Genomic DNA, 24,463 nt, shown 5'->3' with positions numbered 1-24,463 from the left:
GGGGCCTTCACTGATAACTCACTGACAGCACAGTTCTCTTGCCATGGGCTTCTTGAGCAGGCCAGTGTGTATAAGAGTATAAGAACAGTGTATGCATGCATGTGTGTGCAGCATAAACACTTAGGTTCTGTCTGCCAGCCAGGAGTGAGCCCTGTGGGGGTTGCTATTTATAAATGGAGACGTCTGTAGCTTCCCCGTAATCAGCAGAGGCAGGCAGACAACACTTTTCCCCCTTCCACCACAACCCTTAGCACAAGGAGCCAGCCCTCCTCCTCCCACTCTGCTTTAGAGGCTCTGGAAGCCCCTTTAGGAGTCAAGGGGCCCTGTCCTGCCTAGCCTTGTCCCTCCCAGCATGCTCCAGGGTTGTGTTCTTTCATCTCCGGGGGACAGGACAGGACAGGAGTCTCTTTATGGGCCTACCTCTCCGTCTCTCTCTTCCTGCTGTCTCTTCCCATTTCCCCTCACTTCCTTTTCCTCCTCCACAGAACCAGGATTCCTACACAGCTAAGCAAATCCTTTTACCACTGACCCATGTTCCAACCTCCCACCTCTTAGATTTTGGGACAGAACCTCACTAAGTAGCCTAGGATGGCCTTGAACTTTGTTTTCCTCCTGTCTGATAAACTCAAGCACTAGGATCATGATACCACCTTGCCAGGCTCCAGGCACATTACCTCTGCCACCACTCTCCCTGGCCCCCTTTCTCTTTCAGACAAGGTCTCATGTAGCTCAGGCTGGCTGTGAGACTCCTATGTAGCTGAGACTGACCATGAATTTCTGATCCTCTTGCCTCAACCTCCTAAGTCCAGGGATGACAGATGTGTACTACCATGCCCAGTTTATAAAGTGCTGGGAATGGAACCCAGGGCTTTATGTATGATAGACAAGTATCCTACCAACTGAGACACATTTCCAGCTCCCAAGGGTGATTTCTCAGGCCTATACTTTCCAGTTTGGGGACTTTCTGGAGATAGCTCCAGTGTGGCCATCCCAGAGCCTGCTTACCTGTAGCATGTACTCAAACTGGTAGATGCAGAGTCCCAGCTCGGCCATGCTGGGTTTGAAGAGCTCCCGCAGCCGGTACTCCTGCATCAGTCGCACGAACACACAGAAGGCCTCCTCCTCAGGCATCTGGAGGGACCAGCAGTGTGTGTGTATGTGTGTGTGTTGAGTGACAGAAGGATGGGAAGAGCATGCTCAGACTCTGGACTGTGTCACGGTACACAGGGGCCTGTTTCTGCCCCTCTTATATTTATTGTTAACTGTACCTGGCTATGGGGACCCATCCAACAAACCATAAATTCGGTCAGTACTATTTACTGTTGGCTGATGTTGTTTGCTGAGGGCCACTGACAGGAAACAATGGAGCTGTACCTAAACTCTGTTAGTGCTCTAGTCTCATCTACCTGGTCGGGACATCCAAATTCACTCCCAGCTGTCTCCTTTCTCCCTGTCCTATGCCTTCTCATTTCTCTGGAGGAGTCCCAAAGCCCCCATAAACACCCAATCCTTGACCCACCTGTTCAACTGTTCCTTAAGCCCTGTCCCTGTCCTGGATGGTACAGTGCCAGGGCCCAGGCAGCTTAAGTGCCTAGCCCCTCTGTGTCCGTCCAATGGGGGCTTAGCTTTGCCTCTGTCAGAGGTCACCGTGAGCTGGCTGCTGAGGAAGGCTCTGGCCCTAGGAAGTCACTGGATGTAGGGAATGCTCTTGTGCCCATCTCTTGAGATAGACCCCAGGGTGGCCACTTACCTGCATGAGGAGTAAGCCCACAATGAAGGCACTGCCCTGGCAGTAACCCACTTCCCGATCAACCAGGGAGTATGCCTGCAAGGGAAGGAGGCTGGTGAACACAGTGTTCCCACCAGCCCCCACAGAGCTATCTCAAGTGGGATTGTTGCTAAGGTGGCTAGAGCCAATGCTGGGGCCTCACCTTCATAACGTTGAACAGGACTTCCTGGCCCAGGCTGTCCTGGCCTTTAAAGAACTCATGCTCTGGGTAGGTGCGGGCAATGTCCCTGCGGATCAGCTTCTCGCATGGTGAGGACATCTTGAGTAGCTCTGAGTACTGGTTCTTGACAGGCATATCTGTGGCACTGCACAGGAGCTGCCAAACGATGGCCCGGAAGTGATGTGGGATGCCCTTTCGGATCAGCTCCTGTTATGGGGAGGGGTGAGGTAGGGAGAGGGAGGCCAAGGCTGGGCTTTGCCCCATGCACTGCAGCTGTCCCAAGGCCAACCCAATCCATGCTTTTAGGATGATAAAAAGGACACCTGAATTACTGTCCTTTAGCTAATCATGGTGCTTACTGAGAGCCCCCCCCATCCTTCAGTGACTCCTCTATCACTAAGCTACAAACCCAATTCTCATGCCTAGTTTCTGTTTGCATGCATATTCATGTATAAATGTGTGTGTGAGTGTGTGTGTGTGTGTAGGTAGGGAGGTCATAGAACAACTTGCATCTGCATTTGAAGGACTGATTCCTTCCTACCATGTGGGACCTGAGGATAAAACTCAGATGCTGAGCCATCCAGTGTTTTTTGAGACAGGCTCTCTTACTAGGCTGGAACTTGCCCAATGGGCTAGGCTGACTGGCCAGAGAGCTCTAGGGATCTGCCTGTCTCTGCCTCCCTAGTGCTGGGATTACAAGCATGTGCCAGCATGCTCATCTTTTTACAGGTGCTAGGATAGACTTGAGGTCTTCAAGCTTATAGCAAGCACTTTAGAGACACAGCCCTGGCCCCCACATTCTTTTTAAGCCATTGGTTCTTTGACACAAACTTTGACTATGCAGTTCAAACTGGCCTTCAACTTGCAAGCCTCTTGCCTCAGTGTTCTGAGTGCAGGGGGTCATAGGTATTCACCATCATACCAGAGCAGGAACCAAGCAGACACAGGACCTCTCCTCTCTCCTATCCCTCTCTCCTGTCCCTGTGTCCCATCTGCACGTCTCCGCTTTGGCCCTTCTGCCTAAGCTGTGCTACCTGGCCCTGCCTGGTGGATAAAAGAGCAGGCTGGCCAGACTCATGTTCATTCCACCTCTGCCTCAGGCCACCTTGAGCAGCTTCTCCTTCCTGCGCCGCCACTCTTCCCACTCATTGGCAATGCGGCCCCAGAGAATCCATGTGTCTTCCTCCAGGTGGCTCAGGTTAGAGGAGGCTGAGGAGCTGGATACTAGTGAGGAGCCGCTGTTCCTCCGGGAGCCGTTCATGGAGCGCATGGACTTGGAGTCGGCTTCCAGGAGCCTGGGCAGGAAGGGTAGGAGGAAGGAAGCCAGAAAATTCCAGTGAGTGCTATACACGGCCCTCTGGAGTGCCTGACCTCTTAAACTGGATTCACATCGCCTTTCTTTCTTTAAAAACTTTTATCTCTATATGTGTATGTGTCATGCCTGTAGGTGCATGTGGAAGCCAAAAAAGAGCATTGGATCTCCCGGAGCTGGAGTGCTTGTGAGGATTTCCACCTGGGGTCCTCTGAGAGAGCAGCCAGTGCTCTTGACTGCTGAGCCATCTCTCCAGCCCCCATGATGCCTTTCTTGCTAACTGACCTTGGCTATTGACCTAACCTCCCTGAGCCATGCCCTCATCTACTGGCCCTTAGAAAGTCATTTGTGTCCCTCTTCTGTCCCAAGCACTGGGCTGAGAGTATATTTCTGTCATCTCATATTCAGACAGCTTTGCACAGCAGCTTTAGGGATGGTCTACACTTTAGAGAGGGGCTCAGAATGCAAGCTCTGGCTGAGGGCAGTCACAGAGTACCAAGGACACTGTGGGGTTGTATTAGCTACATCTTCTTCTCCTTCTTTCCTTTCTTCATATGTATGTGCACGTACATGGATGCTCACATGCATGTGGAGGCTGGAGGTCAACCTTGGATACTGTTCAGCAGTCCATTATTATTTTTGAGACAGGGCCTCATGAACTTGCATCTCCCCAATTAGTTGAGGGTAGCTGGTCAGTGAGCCTCTGGGATCTGCCTGTCCCTACCTCCCCGTTGTTGGAATTGCAAGCACATGTCAGCATTCAGCATGGCTATTTTCTTTCTCCTTCCTTCCTTCCTTCCTTCCTTCCTTCCTTCCTTCTCTCCTCTCCTCTCCTCTCCTCTCCTCTTCTCTCTCTCTCTGTCTCTCTCTGTCTCTGTCTCTCTCTCTCTCTCTCTCTCTCTCTCTCTCTCTTTCCTTTTTTTTTTTCACAGAGTCTCACTGTGTAGCCTTGGCTAGCCTGGAACTCCCTATGTAGACCAGGTTGGCCTCAAACTCATAGAAATCCACCTGCCTTTGCCTCCTGAGTGCTGGGGTTAAATGTCTTGGTATAACTAGTTTTTAATGTGGATTCTGGGGATTATGTTCAAGGACTTTATAAATAAAACCATTTCCCCTCCTTCCTTCCTTCTTTTTTTTTTATTAAAAAATAATTCTTATATTTCTTCTTCTCCTCCTCCTTATATTTTTGTTTTTTCAAGCAGGGTTTCTCTGTGTAGCCTTGGCTGTCCTGGAACTCACTCTGTAGGTCAGGCTGGCTTCAGACTCAGAGATCCACTTGCCTCTGCCTCCCGAAGACTAGGATTAAAGGTGTGTGCCACAATACCCAGAATAATTCATATTTTAAATATTTAATTTTGGCCGGGTGGTGGTAGCACATGCCAACACCCTGGAGGCAGAGGCAGGTGAATCTCTGTGAGTTCGAGGCCAGCCTGGTCTACAGAGCAAGATCCAGGAAAGGCGCAAAGCTACACAGAGAAACCCTGTTTCGAAAAACAAAACAAAACAAAAAAATTAAATATTTAATTTTGTTTGTATTTTAGGTGTTTTGCTCGCATGTATGTCTGAGCACCATTATGTGCTTGGTACCCAAAGATCAGAAGAGGAAATTTATTTCCCTGGAGCTGGAGTTACAAATAGCCGTGAGTCACCATGTAGATATTAGGAATTGAACCCAGGTCTTCTGAAAAAGCAACTAGCTAGGCTTTTAACCACTAAGCCATATCTCCAGCCTCCTTTCCTCTATTATTTTTTGAAATGGGGATTGAATTTAGGGACCTGTGCATTCTTGGTGAGCGTTCTACCACTGATAACCCTAGCCCTTTATTTTAAAACAGGATCTGGTTACAAAGCCCAGGCTGGCCTCAACCTCTTGGTTCTTCTGCTATAGCCCTACAAGTGCTGGGGTGCTAGGACCTTTATGACACCTTTGACAGCTTTATAGACTCTGGATAGATGGAGGGACTGGGATGGTCCCTCCTAGGGCTAAGCAGTTATTAAAAACAGGAAAGGCCCACATGCCTGTGAGTGAACTTTCATATGCAAATCAACCAATCCAGCACCCACACCCTAACCACTTCCTCCATCAAGCTTTTATACTCTGCTCACCATCCATCTGCTTATATCACCCCAGGGTTGAGTACCCAGCATATGCAGGTACAGACCTCTAGCCAGAGCTAACTGAAATGCTTCAAGTCAGTGAATCATGTGCTTGCCTGCCCTGCTTCACCCACTCCTGCCCATGGAAACCAGAACAAAGGTTCTTTCCAGCATTTTTCCTCACACTCTAGTCTGCCTCCTGACTGACAGGTTGTTGCCTCTCCTTTTGGGAACTGTAAGTAATAAAGTACCTTTTTGTGGCCAGTGTCTCCTGATCTGCTGGATTCACTTTATTCCTGAGTAATGGTATGAGTCCAGGGTTGTGGCTCCCAGGGTTGTGGCTTAGTAGTAGAGCCCCTGCCTAGAATACCTCAGTGAGGGGCTGCAGGCATGATTTGTGGTATAGCATTCCCCTAGAACTCTCCAGTGAGGATCTGGGAATACGGCTCAGTAGAGGTCTTGCCTAGAATCCCCCAGTGAGGGGATTCTACAAACAGACAGAAACTCTAAGATTCCCCTCCCCCAAACAGAACAAGACAAGACCTCCAAGGAGAGGGTCAGTTGGGGCTTTAACCTCTTCCATTTGAAAAAATGGCTTTGTAAATGGCAGATTTATTTGACATTTTGAAATGTAGGTTTCCTCTTCTGGATGAGGGAACCAATTTATCCAGCTCAGATTGGAAGGATGAAAGAGAAACCCTCCTTTAAACATCCTGTGGTAGCTGTAACTCTGTGTAGCCTAGGTCCAGCTTTGAGTGTGAAGGTTCCTGGGAATCCAGGAACCAGCTTTCCTCCTCCCGACTCACCGGTTCTGCTCTTCAAGCTTGGCCAGCAGCTCTAGTTCATCTGGGCTGAGGTTCTCAGAGTCGGAGGTTGGGGAGCAGGTGGGTGCTGACAGCGCCTCCTGAGATGAGGAGTCGGGGCTCAGAGTGGGGCTCGCCATGATGGGCAGGCTCATCAGCCAGGAGGGTAAGCCAGTTACAGCTCTGTCTGAGGTTGGAGATATATGTAGTTAGCACTGGGTGGATGCCCACCTTGGACAGTTAGCTCTGGACCAGCAGTCTGCCTGCTCACCCTGAGAACACTCCATCATCCCAGACTTCCTGCTTCTGGTCCACTCTCAGTTGTACCGTAGACTCTATGTGCTGCAACCTATCCAAGAGCCAAAGCTCAGATCCAGCAGCAGGGCCCGGGCCAGAGGCTTCCTGTCACTGGAGGTCAAGGATCCTATGTGAAACTTGAGGGGTACAGAAGCCGCTGTTCTGGTGACCTTTTCTGACTGTGTTCTGTACTCTGCAGTGGCTTGCCCTGGGAGCCTCATGGTGGCATTTGACTTGTCCTGTCTCATCAAGAAGAGTGTGCTGCTGGCTCAGACGAAGCAGTTACTCACCATTGTTAATTGTCTGGTGTTGTCAATGGCTGGAACAATAATGTCTCCTTGGCTGGGAAGCCAAGGCCACTTCAAAGTGCCAGGAACCAGTGCCCTAAGTGGATACACAGTGGAGCTGAAGGTTCGGAGGGAGCATCCTGAACTCAGTCTTCACCTGCTTAGCCTTCTGGGGACTTTTGAGGAGACTGCCTTTTTTTTTTTTTTTTTTTTTTTTTAATTTCTGCCTGCCTGGTTATAAAAACCAAATGATAGGGGTTGGGGATTTAGCTTAGTGGTAGAGCTCTTGCCTAGCAAGCACAAGGCCCTGGGTTTGGTCCTCAGCTCTGGGTTAAAAAAACAAAAAAACAAAAAAACAAATGCTGAGGATTGGGAAACAGCTTAGTCTGTAAAGTGCCTGCCACATTAGCATGAGGACCTGAGTGAGTTAGATCCCCCAAACTCATGTAAAAAACGCTGGTGTGGTGGTGTGTGCTTTAATCTCAATGCTAGGGAGAAAGAAGCAGAGAGGTTCTTGGGGTGCACTGACCAGCCAACTTAGCTAAACGGGTGAATTTCAGACCAGTGAGAGATCCTGTCCAAAAAAAAAAAAAAAAAAAAAAGGTGCTGACCTGAGTGTTGCTCAGTGCTCTTCCACGGGACCAAGTTTGATACCCAGCACCCACATCAGGTGGTTCACAACTGCCTGTCACTCCTGCTCCAAGGAATGAAATACCTCCTTCCCATCTTGAAGGGCAAGCAAATACATGATGTACACACACACATACAAAATTAGAGATCAAAACAGAGATAAGCAGAGCAGACAGCTAAAGAACAACAGCTGCGGTGTCCTCTGGCCTCCACATGCATACTCACATATATGTAACTCTACACTCACAAAACAGCAGAAAAAGCTGTAGACTCACAGAGAGCCATGTGTTTGGGACCTGACTCTCTGTCAATGACCTGTGTGATTTTAGGTTAGTCACTGCACTTCTCTGGTCTGTAGAGACTAGGATCCATTAAGACCAGTCTCAAAGGGTGGCTGTGAATCAAGCATGCTACGTATAGCATATGACATGTTTGTCTGTCAATGTCGGCTGCTATTAGATATCCTGAAGAGGTCTTGCTGAGAGCTGGAGTTCCTAGGGTCTGCTATGGCATGAAGGAGATTGGAGGCAGAGTTGGCATTTCCCTGGTGGGGAGCATTTCTGGGTCAGAAAATGCATTGGAATGGTTTGAGGAATGGCTTAGTGGATAAAACACACATCAATGAAGGCATGCATTTGGACGCCTACAATCTACCTAAAGCTAATATGGTAGCACATACACTTTTGTAATCTTAGCCCTCCTACAGTGAGATGGGAGGTAGACAAAAGAGAATCCCTAGAAACTCGTAGGCTAGCTAGCTTGGAGTACACAGTGGCCACCAACAGGAGACTCTGACATCCAAATGCACAACATGGTTACATGTGTACTTGTACTGACACACATGACCATGTACACACACACACACACACACACACAAACACACAGAGAGATATAGATGACACACAGATTAAAAATAAACAAAGGAAAAGGCTCTAGGAAGGAAGGCAGAGGCTGGGGAACATATTCCTCCTATCTAGCTGTATTTCCCAGCCAGTATGCAGGGTCTGAGAACATGGCGAATCCTGGGGCTGTAGAGACAGGAAGAAATCTCTGCTCCAGTTTGATTACATAGCATGGTACCTTCATACCTACCCACATCCTTCTGAGCCCTATCTCAGAAGTCTGCTTTGTGTTCCTGAACCCAACCTGACCCAGTTCTGACTCAGTCACAGAAGGGGCCTCACATGGTCCCTGCAGATGGGACATCTGATTCCTTAGGCAGTGGGGAACAGAGACAATATGAGAGAAGAACACACACTGCTCACCCATCTGCACCGAGCACCTCTCTATAGTCCCCAATCAACTCCAGGGATCCCAGACCAGCTGGATTTCACTGTGGTCATAAGCTTAGTTCTGGACCTCTCTCCCCTGATGTTCTACTATGAGTGGGGCTTGGAGTCTCACAGCTCTCATTTTTATCTTGTGAGGATCTCAGAATCCTTCCTCCTCAGGAACCTGGCTCCCTACATAACCAGGGATCCAGGGTCTATCTCCAGCCCCAAGTGCTCCCCAACTCTATTTGGGAGCAGAACACTCTGGATTTTGACTTTCATTTTTTCCTTTCTCTCTCTGTACATATTTGCATGTGGAGGCCTGAGGTTGATATCAGGAATCATCCTTGATCACGCTTTCATCTTATTCATTGAGGCGGGGTCTGTCAATCAAACCCAGAGCTCATGAGCTGGAAGTACAGGTAGACTACCACCACCTGGCATTTATATGGGTTCTGGTGATTGGAGCACATTGCTAAAACTTGCATAGCAGGTACTTTACTCCGTGCCCAGTCCAGGGTGATAGGTTTCTGTGAGTGCCAGGCTGGCTGCTGATCACCTGTCCTAAAGGTTTTCAAGCAGTTGTAAACTACTGAACTAGGAGTTAATAATTTCTGAGGGAGAGACAGAGGGGACTGCTACAGGACCTCCAGCAGTGTCAAAGTCTGTGGCTAGACAGGGCTGCTACACCACAAAGTGCTGAGGCAGAATGATCTTTCTAGGCAGAGTGAGCCTCAGAATTGGCAGAACATACAAGAGGCAGTGAAGGGAGTGGAGGCAGGATGAGGGGTCCAGAACTACTGCTGGATTTGGGGAGCACTGAGAGCTCAGGGCAAGAGCACCTATGGATAACCAGGTAGCCTGGGACTACACAGAGTCTGAGAAGCAGAGAGGACCCAGCCTCAGAGTGGGCTCCACCCTTGCTTTCTTCATTAATACTCCCACACAGACTTTCACACCCATACACACACTCCCTGACATATACATTTCCACACACAGTCATGCACATATAGCCTCACATACACACACTCCCTGACATATACATTTCCACACACAGTCATGCACATATAGCCTCACATACACACACTTGGACATACATTCATAAATATCGACACACATACAACACACACTCAGATTTGTACTCTCGGGGTACATATGTATTCCTTCACACTCAGACATACTGCACACACAGGCTACTTGTCACTCACACATATTCTCTTGAAGTTCGTAGTCACTCACTCCTCAGCTTTATGGGCCTGTGGCATGGCTGGTGGGATTCTTTTGGTTAGTTTAATGGAGTTGGAAAGACCCACTCCAAGAGAAAGTGAGTGAAGCACTAGAGCTTATCTCTCAGCTCCCAGACTGTGAACACACTGTGTGCCTAGACTCTCTGCTGCTGTGACTATCCTGATTTGATGGAGCGACACGAAACTGTGAGCCAGAACAGACCGTTCTCCCGAAGGTGCTTTTTCAGGTATTCTATCATAATAAACAGAAAAGTAAGACAGCAGGCCAGGCTGGCCTCTAGCTCATGGTCCTCTTCCAGCCACCTGAGCACTAGGATTCACATGTCAGTGGAGTCAGAAATCTTTAAAAAGGGCTGGGAAAAGACGGTGCTGGTGGGCAGGGATCAAGGGACAGAAAAGCCCAGATGTCAAGTGTCTGTGCTCCTTCCCCTTCTCCCTCACTGGCATCTGGGCGATGCTGTCCATCCTTTCTTCTTGAAGCCTCTCCTATCCAGTTAATAAGGAACACCCCTGCTTCTCTTCCCACCTTTCTGGCCAGGGCATCCTGGCCACCATGTGTCACCTCTCCCTCCATCACCATGCAGGATCTCTTGTAGCCTGGGCTGGCCTCAGACTCACAAAGTAGCCAAGGATGCCTCTGAACTCCTGATCTCCTTGCCTCCATCTCCTACATACTAGGATAATAGGCCTCTGCAGTCTTGCCTGGTTTGTGCAGGGATAGAATCCAAGGTTGTATGCATGCTAGGCTGAGCTTTATTTTTTAAAGATTTATTTTCCGGCTGGGTGGTGGTGGACACACCTTTGATCCCAGCACTCAGGAGGCAGAGGCAGGCAGATCTCTGTGAGTTCAAGGTCAGCCTGGTCTACAGAGCAAGTTCCAGGCAGCCAGGGCTACACACAGAGAAACTCTGTCTTAAAAAACCAAATGTGTATGAATGTTTACTACTTATATGTAAGTGTGCCTGGTGCCCACGAAGGCCAGAAGAAGGCACTGGATCTTCTTGAACTGGAGTTAAGGATGGCTGTGAGCCACCACATGGGTGCTGGGAATAGAACCTGGTCCTCTGCAAGAGCAGCCAGTGCTCTTCACCATGGAGTCATCTCTCCAGCCCTACTCTCAGGCTTCAAACCAGCTAATACAGGTGAAACTCGCATCTCTTGCTTTTTCTTTCTACCAGGGCTACCAAGATTGCCAGCTGGCCCTTAACAGTGCCATCATTCCCCTGATCCTTCACAAGACTCAGTGGCCTCCACACTAAGGCAGGAGTTACCCTTGATCTTCCTAGTAAGAAACAATCACCCAAAATGTCTACGATAGATCCAGATAAATGCTTGGAATGGGGAAAACAGCCAGAGTTTCTCAAAGTAAAGAGCTACAGTAGGATCCAACACTTTCCCCACTAGAGGTCTACCCAAGACAGCTGAAATATCCACCCATACAAGGGTACACATGAGTGAGTGTTCATAGCAGCACTGCTCATAGTAGCTACAAAGTACACATGATGTAAGTATCCATCAATAGATGAATGCTTCAGCAAAAACATACTAGAATATTACTCAGCCTTTTTACAAAGGAATGATATAACATGGGTGAACCTTAAAAACCTTATGTCAGTGAGATAATCCAGTTACAAGTTGTTGGTTTCCACTTACATGAAATATGCAGATTAGATGAATCTTTAGTGTCAAGAAATGGATTAGTGCTTTCCAGGGCAGAGACAGGAAGTAGGATGACTGCCTAGAGGGTAAGGGGTGTCTGGAATTAGATAACGGTGATGGCTGTACATCACTGTGCATGTGGTAAACTTCAGGTGGATGACTTTTATGTTACATGAATTACACCTCAATCAAAAAGATGAAGGATAAGTTAGGCTGCAGAGGAACTATGCACAGAAGATGGGGCAGGGCCTGGTGGTGCAGGCCTGTAATCACAGCTATTCAGGAGCCTAGTACAGGGAGACCACAAGTTCAAGGCCAGACTGGGTTGGAGAGTGAGATCAAGACAACATAGTGAGACCCTGTCCCCCAAAATAAAATGAGTTGGGAAACCATGCATGATGACCCATGCCTACCACCACAGCACCTGGGTGTCTGAGGCAGAGGATTTCAAGTTCAAGATTGCTATTGGCTACACAATGAGTTCTAGGTCAGCCTGGGAAACATGATATCTTGACTCAAAATTAGAAAAAAGAAATATAAAAGCAGGAATGTAGATCACTTGCCTAGCATGCATGAGGGCCTGAATTGAAAAAGAAAACAACAAAAAACCCAAAAGACAAAAAAACAAAGGGAGAGGGCTGGAACACCACGAGGAATAGAACCATTCTGCAGTAATCAGAGCCTTTTCTTTTAGGGCCTGTGGGCTAGGGTGGGATTTTGGAAAGGGTCCTTTGGCCTACCATGTGCAGTTGAATCTAACACATTATTTCTTCCCTCTTCCCTCTCTATTCTTTGTTTTTTGTTTACAGGCATCATCACCATGCCCAATTTCGTGTGGTGCTACTACGGTCAGAGCCCAGGGTCTGGAGCATGCTGGATGAGCAATCTGCTACTTGAGTTGCAGCCCTGGTCCTGGCTGAGAATTAGTCCCTTTTCTTCCCCAATTAAAACATTTAATTAATTAATTAGTGGTGTGTATCTGTGTGTGTCATAGCATGGATGTGAATGTCCAAGGACCATTTGTGAGAGTCAGTTGTGTGCTGCACGACGTGCATCCCAGGGATTGAACTTAGGCTGTCAGGTTTGCTGGCAAATGCCTTTACCTACAGAGCCATCTCTCCAGCTTTGAACATTCTTTTTTCAGATTCATTTTATGAGTATGAGTGTTTGGCCTGGATGTATGTATGTGCACCTGCTGCCTTTGGATGTCAAAAGAGGATGTTGTACTCTCTGGAACTGGATTTAAGGATGGTTGTAAACCATCAAGTAAGTGCTGGGAACCAAACTCTGAAAGAGCAACAAATGCTCTTAACCTCTGAACCATCTCTTTAGCTCCACCTTAAGCATGCTTATTATGAAATCTGTCAACCTTGTTCTACCATCCTGAATTTTTCCTCTGAAAATACTCCACAATCCCAGTTCAATATACATATTCTTCCCATATATGTGTGTGCGTATGCACAGGATGGGAGGGACACATTCATATACAACAGGATTCATACAGAGGTTGATATCAGGTATCTTCCTCAGTTGCTCACATTATAGATAGAGGCAGGAATTTTCACTTAGATCTGGAGTTCATCTACATTGCTAGCCTATCTAGACAGCTGAGATTACAGGTAGCCCAGAACACCCATCAGGCATTTAGGTGGGTACCTGGGATCTGACCTCCAGTCCTCACGCCTTAACCACTGGGCTGTCTTCTCAGCCCCCAAAACACATTCTCTGGCAATGGCTTCTGTCCTCACCTGCTCTATAAGTTTGTGAATGATGGGAGGACAGAGCAGCATCTTTCTGCTCTAAACCCTTAATGTACTATTAGAATTTGGCAGGTACTCAGTAAACATCTGTTGAGTGAATGAAGACAAAAATTCCCATGTGGTTTAGTTAGGTGATCAGGGTCAGCAGCAACAGTAACCTCACAAGGATATCACATGCCCTTGACAGGAGGTGATGGGGAGGGGGTGCTTCAATTCTGTGGTTTTTTTCTCCACTGAAGCCATTGTCTTACTCTACCATGAGACAAACACCATACAGGTCCTAATGAAGGGATACTGCATGAAATATCAACGAGGCCTCTTGTCTGTCAAGGTCATCAAAAACAAGGGCATTATGAGGAAATGTCATAGCCCATAGGAGCTGGAGGAGATGTGATAACTAAGGATAGAAAATGGATATTAGAGGTTAGGTGGGGAGATGGACCAATGGGTAAAGTATTTGCTGTGCAAGCATGAGGACCTGACTTTGAATCCCCAGCACCCTTGTAAAGCTGGACAAGTAGTGCCTGTTTGTAATTCCAGCAATCCAATGGCAACACAGGAGGTGGAGACATGAGAATCCACAGAAGCTCTTGGGCCCAGGTAGCATAATAGCAATAGACCATGTCTCAAACAAGATGGATGGTATGGTCAGATGGAGGCTGTCATTGACTTCCACATGCACAAAGTGGTATGCTCCTGCATGCCTGAACACATACATCATGCAGTCATCCACATACATTGATCCAATAAATAAAAAAGTATATTAACAAATAAGGGTATTGGGCTGGAGAAACTGCTCAGCAGTTAAGAGCTTTTGCTGCTCTTCCAGAGTACCTGAGTTAGGGTTCTAGTACCCAGGTCAGTCAGCTTTCAACAGCTTTCAGGAGCCGATGTCCTCTTCTAGCCTCTGCAAATATCCACATGCACATGCACACAAATTCAAACACAGACACATGTGAATAAAAAAAAATAATAAAAATAAATTATTTTTATGAATAAAATAATTTAGGAACTGGAAGGATAGCTCAGTAGTTAATAACATGTATTGCTCTTGTAGAGGACATGTGCTCACATATACATTTGCACACAAAATAAATAAATGAAAATGTAATAAGGCCACCCTTGGCCACATGATGAATTCATATCCAGCCTGGGCTACAAGAGACCTTGTCTCAAAACAAAAACAAAAACAAAAAACACAAAACACCACAAATTATAAAAATAAATTATACATGTAGTATGTGTGTGTGTGTGTGTGTGTGTGTGTGTGTGTGAATAAACTTTTATTTGTGGTGCTTGTGATCAAAGAGGATTTAATGCATGCCAGACAAGTGATCTACTACTTAACTACATCCTCAGTCCCCCAAAATGCTTTTCAAAAAAGATTGTGCACAAGGTTATTTAGAAAAGCAAAGGACTACTATGCCATGTAAGCAGTGCCACACTGAGTAGAGGGTCAGTGGTTGGTACCCTAATTCTGTCATAGAGGGTTTGAATTTTGTTTTCTCACTCTAGAATCTTTGCCCTAATCTTATCCATGATGCTTTCACCCTCTCTACATTTTTATTTTAAAAAACAATGTGAGTCTCCATTGGTAGTGTGCTTGCCTAGCATACATGAAGTCCTGGGATCCACTCCTAGCACCACATAAAACCAGGTGTGCGGGCTAGAAGGATGGCTCAGTGGTTAAGAGTTCAGATGCCAGCACCCAGTGTTGGAAGGGTCACAGATAGGAAGATTGCTGGGATTTGCTAGATGCTAACATATGAGCTCCAGGTTCAGGGAGAGATCCTACCTCAAAGGAATAAGGCAGAGAGTGATAGAAAAGAACCCCCTGATGCCCTTCTCTGGCCATGTACAGGCGTGTGCACTTGCACAAACATCCCTCCTCCACAAAATCAGGCATGGTGGGGCACGCTTGTCATCTCAGCATTCAGAATGTACAGGCAGGAAGACCAGGAGTTCAAGGCCAGTTTCAGCTACATTGGGAGTTTGAGGCTAACATGAGACCCTCTCTTGTCTTAAAACAACAACAACAACAACAACCAAACAAAAAATCTCCAAAACAAAAACAAAGCTGGGCATAGTGGTGCACGCCTTTAATCCCAGCACCCAGGAGGCAGAGACAGGCAAATCTCTGAGTTTAAGGCCAGCCTGGTCTATAGCGTGAGTTCTAGGATGGCCAAGGCTACACAGAGAAACCATCTTGAAAAACTAAACAAAAAGACCCAGAGAGAAATGATATATGCAAAACACTGAGTGCAGCTAGCACTTGGTAAATCACAGTCACTGTTTTTTCAGCACAGTGAGCCAGGGAGCCTATGTGGGCATCTTCTAGGGAGTATATGACATTACAAACAGGAATAAAGACCCCACATTTTTGGTTTTGTCTCATGTCTGATCCTCTCCCTCCCATGATCACTGGGAACATAGATTCAGTTCAGGATCTGAAGCTTTGAAAGGTGCCTGCTGGGGGTTAAGGATTTAGCTCAGTGGCAGAACGCTTGCCTAGCAAGCCAAGGCCCTGGGTTCGGTCCTCGACTCCAAGAAAAAAAAAAAGAAAGGTACCTGCTGACCCCAATTTTTCTAAACTAGCTAGTAGAACATCACTACTGTGGCTGTCCGAAAGTCCTGGGGCAATGGTCTGGCTGGGTTCCAGGTTCTTTTGTTTTGCAAAAGGTAGGCCACATAGTCCCTGGGACAAGAACAGCATTGGGGATTGCTCTTTTCATCCCCATTTTCAGCTGTGTTTATTTATTTATTTAGAGATAGATCACATGTAACCCAGGCTGGTCTCAAACTTGATATGTAATATGTAACTAAGGATGACCTTGAACCCCAAATCCTCTGCTTCCACTTACTGAATGCTGGATGACAGATCAGTGCTAGTTAGTTTTAAATGTCAGCCTGCTGTAACCTAGAATCACTAGGGAAGAGTGTCTCAATCCGCCCCCCCCCCCCCCCCCCCCCCGCCCCCAGAGAGGGTTTCCCTGTGTAGCTTTGCGCCTTTTCTAGAACTCGCTTTGTAGACCAGGCTAGCACGAACTCACAGAGATCCACCTGCCTCTGCCTCCCTCGTGTGCTGTGCTGTGATTAAAGGGGTGCGCCACCACTGCTCGGCGAGTGTCTCAATTTTGGGAACTTTTGTTTTGTTTGGTTTTGTTTTTGAGACAGAGTTTATCTGTGTAGTGCCCTGGCTGTCCTGGAGGTCATTCTATAGATCAGGTAGCCTCGAACTCCCAGAGACCCGCCTGCCTCTGTCTCCCAAAGGCCTGTGCTTCTCAATCACCCCCACCCCAACCCCCTGTGGGACTGTTTTGATTGTTAACTGATACTACTCACTGTGGGTGACATCATTCCCTATGCTGGGCCCTGGAATATATGAGAGTGAGTAATCTTGTTAAGCAAAAGTCAAGCAAGTGGGCGCAATTACTCTTTTTTTTAAATTTTTTGAGAGACGGTTTCTCTGTGTACTTTTGCACCTTTTCTGGATCTCACTCTGTAGGCCAAGCTGGCCTTTTTGTTTGTTTGTTTGTTTTGTTTTGTTTTTTTGAGACAGAGTTTCTCTGTGTAGCTTTTTGCGCCTTTCCTGGAACTCACTCTGTAGCCCAGGCTGGCCTCAACCTCACAGAGATCCCCCTGCCTCTGCCTTCTGAGTATTGGGATTAAAGGTGTGCACCACCACTGCCCGGCTACTCTTCGTTCTTGACATGACTAACCACCTAAGTCCCTGCCTCGACTTTTTGATGGACTGTAACCTGGAATTGTAAACTAAAATAAACCTTCCTCTATTAAGTTATTTTTGGCCAGGGTATTTTTTAAAATGTGTTTTATTGCCAGGCGGTGGCAGCATACACCTTTAATCTCAGCACTCAGGAGGCAGAGGCAGGAGAATCTCAGAGTTTGAGGCCAGTTTGGTCAAAAGAGTGAGTACCAGGATCACCAAGGCTACATAGAGAAATCCTATTTTGAAACTCCCATCCTCCAATTATTTTTTAAAATTTATTTTGTATTTTGAGGACAGGGTTTCCTTGTATAAACCTGGCTGTCCTGGGACTAGCTCAGTAGACAACCAGACTAGCCTCAAACTCAGAGATCTTACCTGCCTTTGGCTCCCAAGTGCTGGGATTAAAGGCCTGTGCTACCATGTCCAATGAAATTCATTTTATTTTTAATTATGTGTACTCGTGTCTCTGTGTGGATATATGTATATGAATGCTGGTATCCCTGGAGGCCAGAAGAGGAGTCAGATCCCCAGAGCTGGAGTGACAAGTGTTGTTGCCCCCCCTACCCCCTGCCCAAACATGGGTGATGGGAACTGAACTTGGTTCCTATGCAGAACAGCAGGTACTCTTAACTGCTGAGCCATCTTTCAAACTTCTGGCCGTGGTACTTTATCCTACCAACAGAAATGAAAGTAGAACAGCCACTGAGCCTGTTTTTTTTGTTTTCTTTATAATGATGGGGATTGAATCCAGGGCTTTGTGCATGGCACCACATGCTGTCAGTTTCAGTCATTTCCTCAAGATGTTCTGCAACGTTCTTGGAGTATGGTGAGTTATTCTAGATCTCTTGGCTTACAGTTGAGACCTTAGAGCCAGCAATATGGATTTAAATCCCTTTTATATTCCCTTTGCGACCCAGGGTACCATGCAATTTCAATCTGTAAACAGGGCTAATGATAGTACCTGAATTTCTCTCTCTCTCTCTCTCTCTCTCTCTCTCTTTCATTTTTTCCCTTTCTTCCTTCCTCCTCTCCCCCTCTCCCCTGTATATTATTGCCACTCCCACTTCTGTCCTGTGTTTAGGATGTTTAGGATCAACAGTGACCTATATTTATTCCCTGCTGAATGGATAGTTCCTTGAGGGTAGGGCTGTCAAGGCTACTGTGGGGTCCCCACAGTCCAGTGCAAACTGCCCCTTATGTGGTGATGCTCTTTAAGGACTAAACACTGCAAACCTATAATCACTGTTGTTGGTAATAAGAGCTGCAGTAGCAGCAACACACCTTCAGGTGAAAACTATTATGACCTTCAGATTCTCACCTGACCTAAAAAGAGTAAGTTTATGTTGTTCAAGTATCTTTTTCTGCCACTGTAACAGCTTCATTTGGGAGCAACTTTCTTCATATTCTCTATTTTAATGTCTCTGAAAATGACAGAGGAAGAACATCAAAGCCCTTTCATAAGAGCTTCCTGTAGCAGGTGCACAGATGAAGATGCATTTCTTTGATATCTGGGCCAGCTTCCAGTGCTTGTCAAGCTGGGTGGTGGGCCCAGGTGAGGCAGATTGGCTTTACCTTTAGCACCACCCAAGGCAGACAGATCTGACTTTTTTTTGTTTCAGAAATGGCTGAGGGAGAGAAGCCCATTAGCTTGTAAAATCAAACACATTTTACTGAGAAATTGCTATATGAATCTTGATCTACATGTGAAAAACACAGACAGATACCCTCCTTTCATGGGACTTGCTCACAGACTACATGGGAGACAGATATCAAGGAAAAGATTTCATGGGGGTTCTGGAGACATGGCTCTATGGATAAAGTGTTTGCTGTACAAGTATAAGGACCGCTGTTTGAACTCACAGAACCAAGGTCAAAGCTGAGCAGGAGGGACTGGAGAGATGGTTCCGTAGTTAAGAGCACTGGCTACTCTTGCAGAGGACCCAGGTTCAGTTCCCAACAACTACTTTGAGTCTCACAACTGCCTGTATCTCTAATTTCAGAGGATCTGGTGCCCCCCCCTTTTTTAGCTGTAGGCATTGCACATAATGTATAGACATACAAGTTGGCCAAATAGAGATACACATAAAAATCATTAAAAAAAATCAGAGAAGGGATGGTAGCCATGTGTAATTCAAGCAATTGAAAGACAGACAGGTGATCCCTAAGCAAGCTGGGTAGCTAGACTAGGCAAACTGTAGTGCTACAGTTTCAGCCAGAGACCTTGTCTTAGTAGATGAAAATGGAGAGCAATAGAAGAAGACAGTGTCAACTTCTGCTGTCCACACGGACATGCATACAGTGCGCCTTCACACACACTTGTGCAGCAGAACATACAAGTATACCACACATATACACAGGCAAAAACCCTACTTTATAGGTCCAGGGAGATAGTCAAGTACTTTCCATGCACCACGAGGACCTGAATTGGAGCCCCAGCATCCATGTAAAAAGCCAAGCATGGTGGTGGATATTTGTCAGATCAGTGCTAGGTAAGCAGAGACAGGAGGGTCCCTAGGGCCCAGTGAAAGACCTCTTTTTCTTCTCTTTTCCTTTTTTAAATTTAATACTACTAATACTACTACCACTGCTTTTATTATTTTGTGTTTTTTGAGACAGGGTTTTTTTTTTTGTGTGTGTAGCCATGGCTGTCCTGGAACTCCCTCTTTGGCCTCAAACTTACAGATACCTGGCTGTTTCTGCCTCCTGAGTGCTGGGATTAAAGGCGTGGCACCACCACCGTCCACCCAAGAGACTTATCTCAAAACACAAGGTGGACAGTGTATAGAGATATGGCTCAATAGTTAAGAGCACTGGCTGTGCTCTTCAATTCCCAGTACCTACATGGTGGCTATAACTACCTGTAATTCAGTTTTCCAGGGCATCTATCACTATCTTCTGGACTCCATGGGCACCAGATATGCATGTGTGCCTGTGCACACATGCAAGCAAGATACTATAAACATCAAAAAAAACAAAACAAAACAAAACAAAAAAACAAACCCAAAACAAGCAAACCAACCAACAAAAGAAACCAAGGTGGACAGATACTGAAGAATGACCCCCAACGCTGACTCCTGTACTCCACATGTGCAGTCACAAACACACATGTGCATTTACACATATGTAAAATAGCCACATACACCCGCCATGTCACCTAAAAAGATTTCACAAGCACATTGATACATGCTGAGAACTGACAGTAAAGTGGAGGCAAATTATGGCAAAAGGGCACTGGAATGTCCCTCTGAGGGATGGGAGTGGCAGGGGAGCATGCTAGCTCTCAACAATCTCCTTCCTTTTATTGCTTGACTTGGGCTTTCCTGGAGTTCATGTAGTTTGTACCTTCCCTAAATCTTGCAAATTCTGATCTCTTTTTGTACATGAGTGCCTGATGATGTATATCTGTCATGTGGATTACATTTGGTATATTTTGGCCTGAAGGGTGAAGCCTATCCATCCATGCTCGGAAGAAGTCACATATCCCTTGAAGGAACCATGCTGGCTCCCACCTCCTGGGACCCTGTCCAAGTACTTCTGGAACACCTTAACCTGCCATGCCTGTCTGGTGACTACATCCATAAGTCACCCCTGCTACGCCTCTCTGGATGCCCTGGGGATGCATCCGTCCTTTCTCAGAGCTTTTACAGCAGCACAGTGTATGTAATTCTGTCTCCTGCATCCCTTCTGCAGCAGCAGGGTGTGATGGCAAAGACACACACTAGAATGCTGGCTCCTTCGGGTTGCTCAGGATTAACTGAGATGATATGCAAATGGTGCTTGGCACTGTGAATGCAAGGCATGAGCTCAATCAGTGTGTGCTTCTGGGTCCAACTCTTCCCCTCTCTCCAAGCTGGCTGTTCAGGCTTTAGATACAGGACACTTGACTCAAATCCCTGAGTACAGTGGGTCATCATCACCCATAAACACTGACATTACACTCTACTGGAGGAAACTGAGACATGTTTCTGATCTACCAGTCCCCATCAAAGCACAGACATAAAGACAATGGATCCATATCCTCAAGCTACAGCAAAGCTATGCTGGTTTCACTCAAAAGCTTGAAGCTTTCAGGCACTTTCTATAGAGTTCACATTCTATCCCGGGGAGCCTTTTTACCCCACTGTGCCCACCTGTGCCAAGTCCTCTGGGGAGTGGGAGGAGGTCTTTCAGTTTCCCATGTGCTATGTGACCTTCAAGTCTTTTCATGGACCCCTGCTTTCAGCAAATGGACATGACAAACATCTATCCCATGTTCAGTGTTCCATGTGGGGCATAAGGATGGCTGACCAATAGTTCCCCATGTCACCAGGCCTTCCAGGAGACCCCGTGCATGACTACAAGCCCCACAACAGACCATCTTTTTCTTCATTCTTTCAGCTCGGATTTAAGCTAGCTTCCTTCAAGACGGCTAAGACCTTCAGATATGGCTACTATCCACTGAGGACAGGGATCATCAGGGCCAACTTCAACTGCTGTGTGTGGAGTCTTTTCTGCTAAACCCCAGTGTGCCCTTTTACACCACTCCCAGGAAACACAAGGCCACACCCTAACCTCACTGGCTCCCTTGTAGCACTGGGAGCTACACTAAGCACTATTCTAAGGGCTTATCACCCCATTTTCCAGATGGAGAAGTTGAGGTTCTGAGCCAAAAGGAGTTTTTCTTTCAAATCTGTCTAGAATTTCTTGTAAATATTCTAAAAGGAAGCCTAGGCTTTTTTATCTGAGTCTTTCCAGGCATGCTAAATGCTTGGTTGGGGCTGGTTTGTTCTGGATTCTCCTCAGACCCTGCAGTCCTACACACTACAGCCAGTGTTGCGATCTCTTCTTGCCTCTCTGTCTTGCCTCAGCTCTTGTGCCAGGGCCAAGCCACCTTCGATCTCTTCCAAACCACCCTCAGTTAACCGCAGGAACCCAAAGGGAACCCACAGGTGGGACCCCAGGATGGGAGCTGTGGGGCAGAATGAGTGAGAAGAACCAATGCAATACAACCACGAAAGAGCCAGGGATATGGGGAGTGTGGCTCGATGGCAGACAGGCTGGGGGTGGCACACTTGGGGATGAGGTGGGGGGAGTGTCACACAGAGCACTCCTTCCTTTCAAATTACCCCCCCCATCCCTTTTCAGCACATTTTTTCCCTTTCTGAAAATATTCTTTTTTGGGGGGGGTGTAAAATATTCTTTAAACAAAGAGGTGTTGCGTCTGGCAGGTCTGACCTGGTCCAAGCAGATCCCAAATGCTAGAAGAGAAAGTTGTTGTTTTGACCAAGCATATTGGTGGTGGGTGAAAGAACTCACAAGGGTTGTCAGGAACTGGCCTCGATGAGCACTCTGGAGGCCAGCAGATGCCATAAGCTTAGGGATGCTGGTCCCACCAGTCTGGCCAGACTTTAGGATTGGGGCCAGGAGCAGCTGGAACATCTCACTCTCCATGGTGGGGGTGGAGGTGTGCCATAGATTTGGGAATGGGCCTTAGTTCCTTTTGAGACTTTGGTGTAGGAAAAGGGCAAGGCAGGGAGAGACAGGGCAAGGGGAAGAGATCTATGGTTCCAGGTGAATTCCAGGCTCTGACACACCAGTGGAGTATCAGTGTGGCCCCAGCTCAAAGAGAATGGGGTGGAAGGGCCAGGCTAGCTTCTGGGGACAGAGCCATCCATCTCCTCACAATCTTCTGTCTTTTGTCTGAGTTAGGAGGCCTGTTGAGGGTGTTGGGCTGTGCGGTTCAAGGAGGTGTATAGTTCTCAGCAGTCGTGTGTGTGTGTGTGTGTGTGTGTGTGTGTGTGTGTGTGTGTGTGATAGAGAGGGAGGGAAGGAGAGCACTCATGTGTCTTGGTCTGTGTTGAGCTCCTAGGTTTCTGTATGTGTAGGGATAACTACGTGAACCCACTCTGTGGGTTTCTCAGGAAGATGGGTGGGGAGGGTGTGTCTATTAGGGATGGGATTCAGCATTATCTTTTGGGTAGTCCTTAGTGTTCATTTCTTCAGGAAGCTGGGATCTAGATGGGTCAAAATCAGCAACAGTGTCTGGTCCTCTCAGAAGACCTAGAAGTGATTTTTTTTTTTTTTTTAAGTGGCGCCCTTGACCATGAGGGATGCCAAGTGAGCAGGCTGAGCTGATGTCTGTGGATTCAGCTGGGAATCTTCCCATTTAAGAGGTGAGGCATGGGTTTCTGTTGGGTCACAAGCAAAGCGGACAGGGCTGTGAGCTTGGTCTCCTTGGAGAGGTGCAGGCCAGACGCAGAAGATAGGAAGCCAAGAGAGGGGTTGAGAGAGACGGACATGCAAGAGATGTGCAGATGGGAGGGGTCCTGGACTGGGGTTGTGGACTGGAAGGGTATGCTGGGGGGGGGGGGGGTGCAGACTGGGGGGATGGGGGAACTCTGGACAGGCTCTTAGGGAGGGGTCCTGGGAAAGATGGACAGAGGTCCCGAGCCCGTGGGGGGGGGCGTCACGAGGAAGAGACATGAGGTCCCAGAAGCCCTGGAAGTGATCCTGGGGGGCATCGGGAACGAGGGTGGGCGGAGGCCGGGGTTCCGGGGTCCAGGGCTGGGAACGCCGAGGCTCCAAGCGCGGGTTCGGGAGGCGAGGCGACCCCAGGTCACGCTCCCGGCTCGGCTTCCCCACGGGTCCCCGCAGCACTGACACCCCCCGGGAGAAGAGGCCCTGCCCGAGGCCGCCCTACCTGCGCGGAGAGCGCCGCCATCGCCGCGCCGAGCCTCGCCGTCCCTGCACTGCGTCGTCCGATTCCCCCGCCCGTGGTCGCGTCTGCTCGGGGGTCCCGCAAACCCCGCGGCCCGGCCCCTTTCACTCAGCCGCCCCCGGGGACCGCAGCCGTCACCGGCTCAGCTGCTGCCATTTCACCCGCTGACAGGAGCCGCTGCCCCGCCCCCCCGGAGCCCGGCCAACCAATTCACCGCCCCCTTAGGCCATGGGCTCCGCCCACTGCGGAAGAGTGACAGGAGATCTGACCAATCCACAGCTAGTCCATGAGGCGGGCCCTGGCTACGGTTCTCTGAGGAGAGGAGCGAATTGAAATGAGAGAAGCTGTGATAGACGCATGGTTTTGCTTATCAAAATAAGGAATGATATTGATCGACACCTAAACTACCAATAGTTATTGGAAAGAGGTGTGCCTCTGAAGGAAGGATGCGGCCTTGAGCAACCCTTAGCTGAGGCACTAAGTCCCACCCAGAGCCTGATTTCTACCCAATCATGAGAAGGGCTGAGACGTCCATTATTATCTGCCCCTCAAACCTCGGCCCTGGCAACTGTTGAGATGGGAGGGGGTGTGCTATGAAGATTGACGTCTAATCAGCCAATGAAACTGATGGAGGGCGGACTCTTATGGTATCTGACCAATGGAGTCATGAGACTGGGAATGAGTTTTGCGTCCTGGGCGGTGGGACTTGAGGCCAGGGTCTGAATGG

The 24,463-nt window shown here is 47.8% G+C and overlaps 1 protein-coding gene across 5 annotated transcripts in view; it reads right to left on the bottom strand.

The window, feature by feature from the left end:
* Evi5l (ecotropic viral integration site 5 like) overlaps nt 1-23,923 on the bottom strand; it is a 41,253-nt gene extending 17,330 nt beyond the window's left edge. For 2 of the 5 annotated variants that reach the window (XM_036209514.1, XM_036209515.1), the window contains exons 1-6: nt 23,719-23,923; nt 6,165-6,348; nt 3,055-3,244; nt 1,932-2,156; nt 1,751-1,825; nt 1,006-1,131 (exon numbers count right to left, since the gene is read on the bottom strand). In XM_036209514.1, the coding sequence (XP_036065407.1) occupies nt 1,006-1,131; nt 1,751-1,825; nt 1,932-2,156; nt 3,055-3,244; nt 6,165-6,316 (768 nt within the window). In that variant the 5' untranslated portion in view covers nt 6,317-6,348; nt 23,719-23,923. The remainder of the gene's footprint in view (nt 1-1,005; nt 1,132-1,750; nt 1,826-1,931; nt 2,157-3,054; nt 3,245-6,164; nt 6,349-23,718) is intronic. The other 3 variants (XM_036209516.1, XM_036209511.1, XM_036209512.1) reach the window with 3 other exon arrangements.
* Nucleotides 23,924-24,463: the final 540 nt, after the last annotated feature.

This window comes from Onychomys torridus, chromosome 17 (assembly GCF_903995425.1).
Source record: "Onychomys torridus chromosome 17, mOncTor1.1, whole genome shotgun sequence".
NCBI classification, from domain to species: Eukaryota; Metazoa; Chordata; class Mammalia; order Rodentia; family Cricetidae; genus Onychomys; species Onychomys torridus.
Note: the sequence above shows the minus strand (reverse complement) of the source record. Positions and strands in the feature narration are given on the sequence as shown.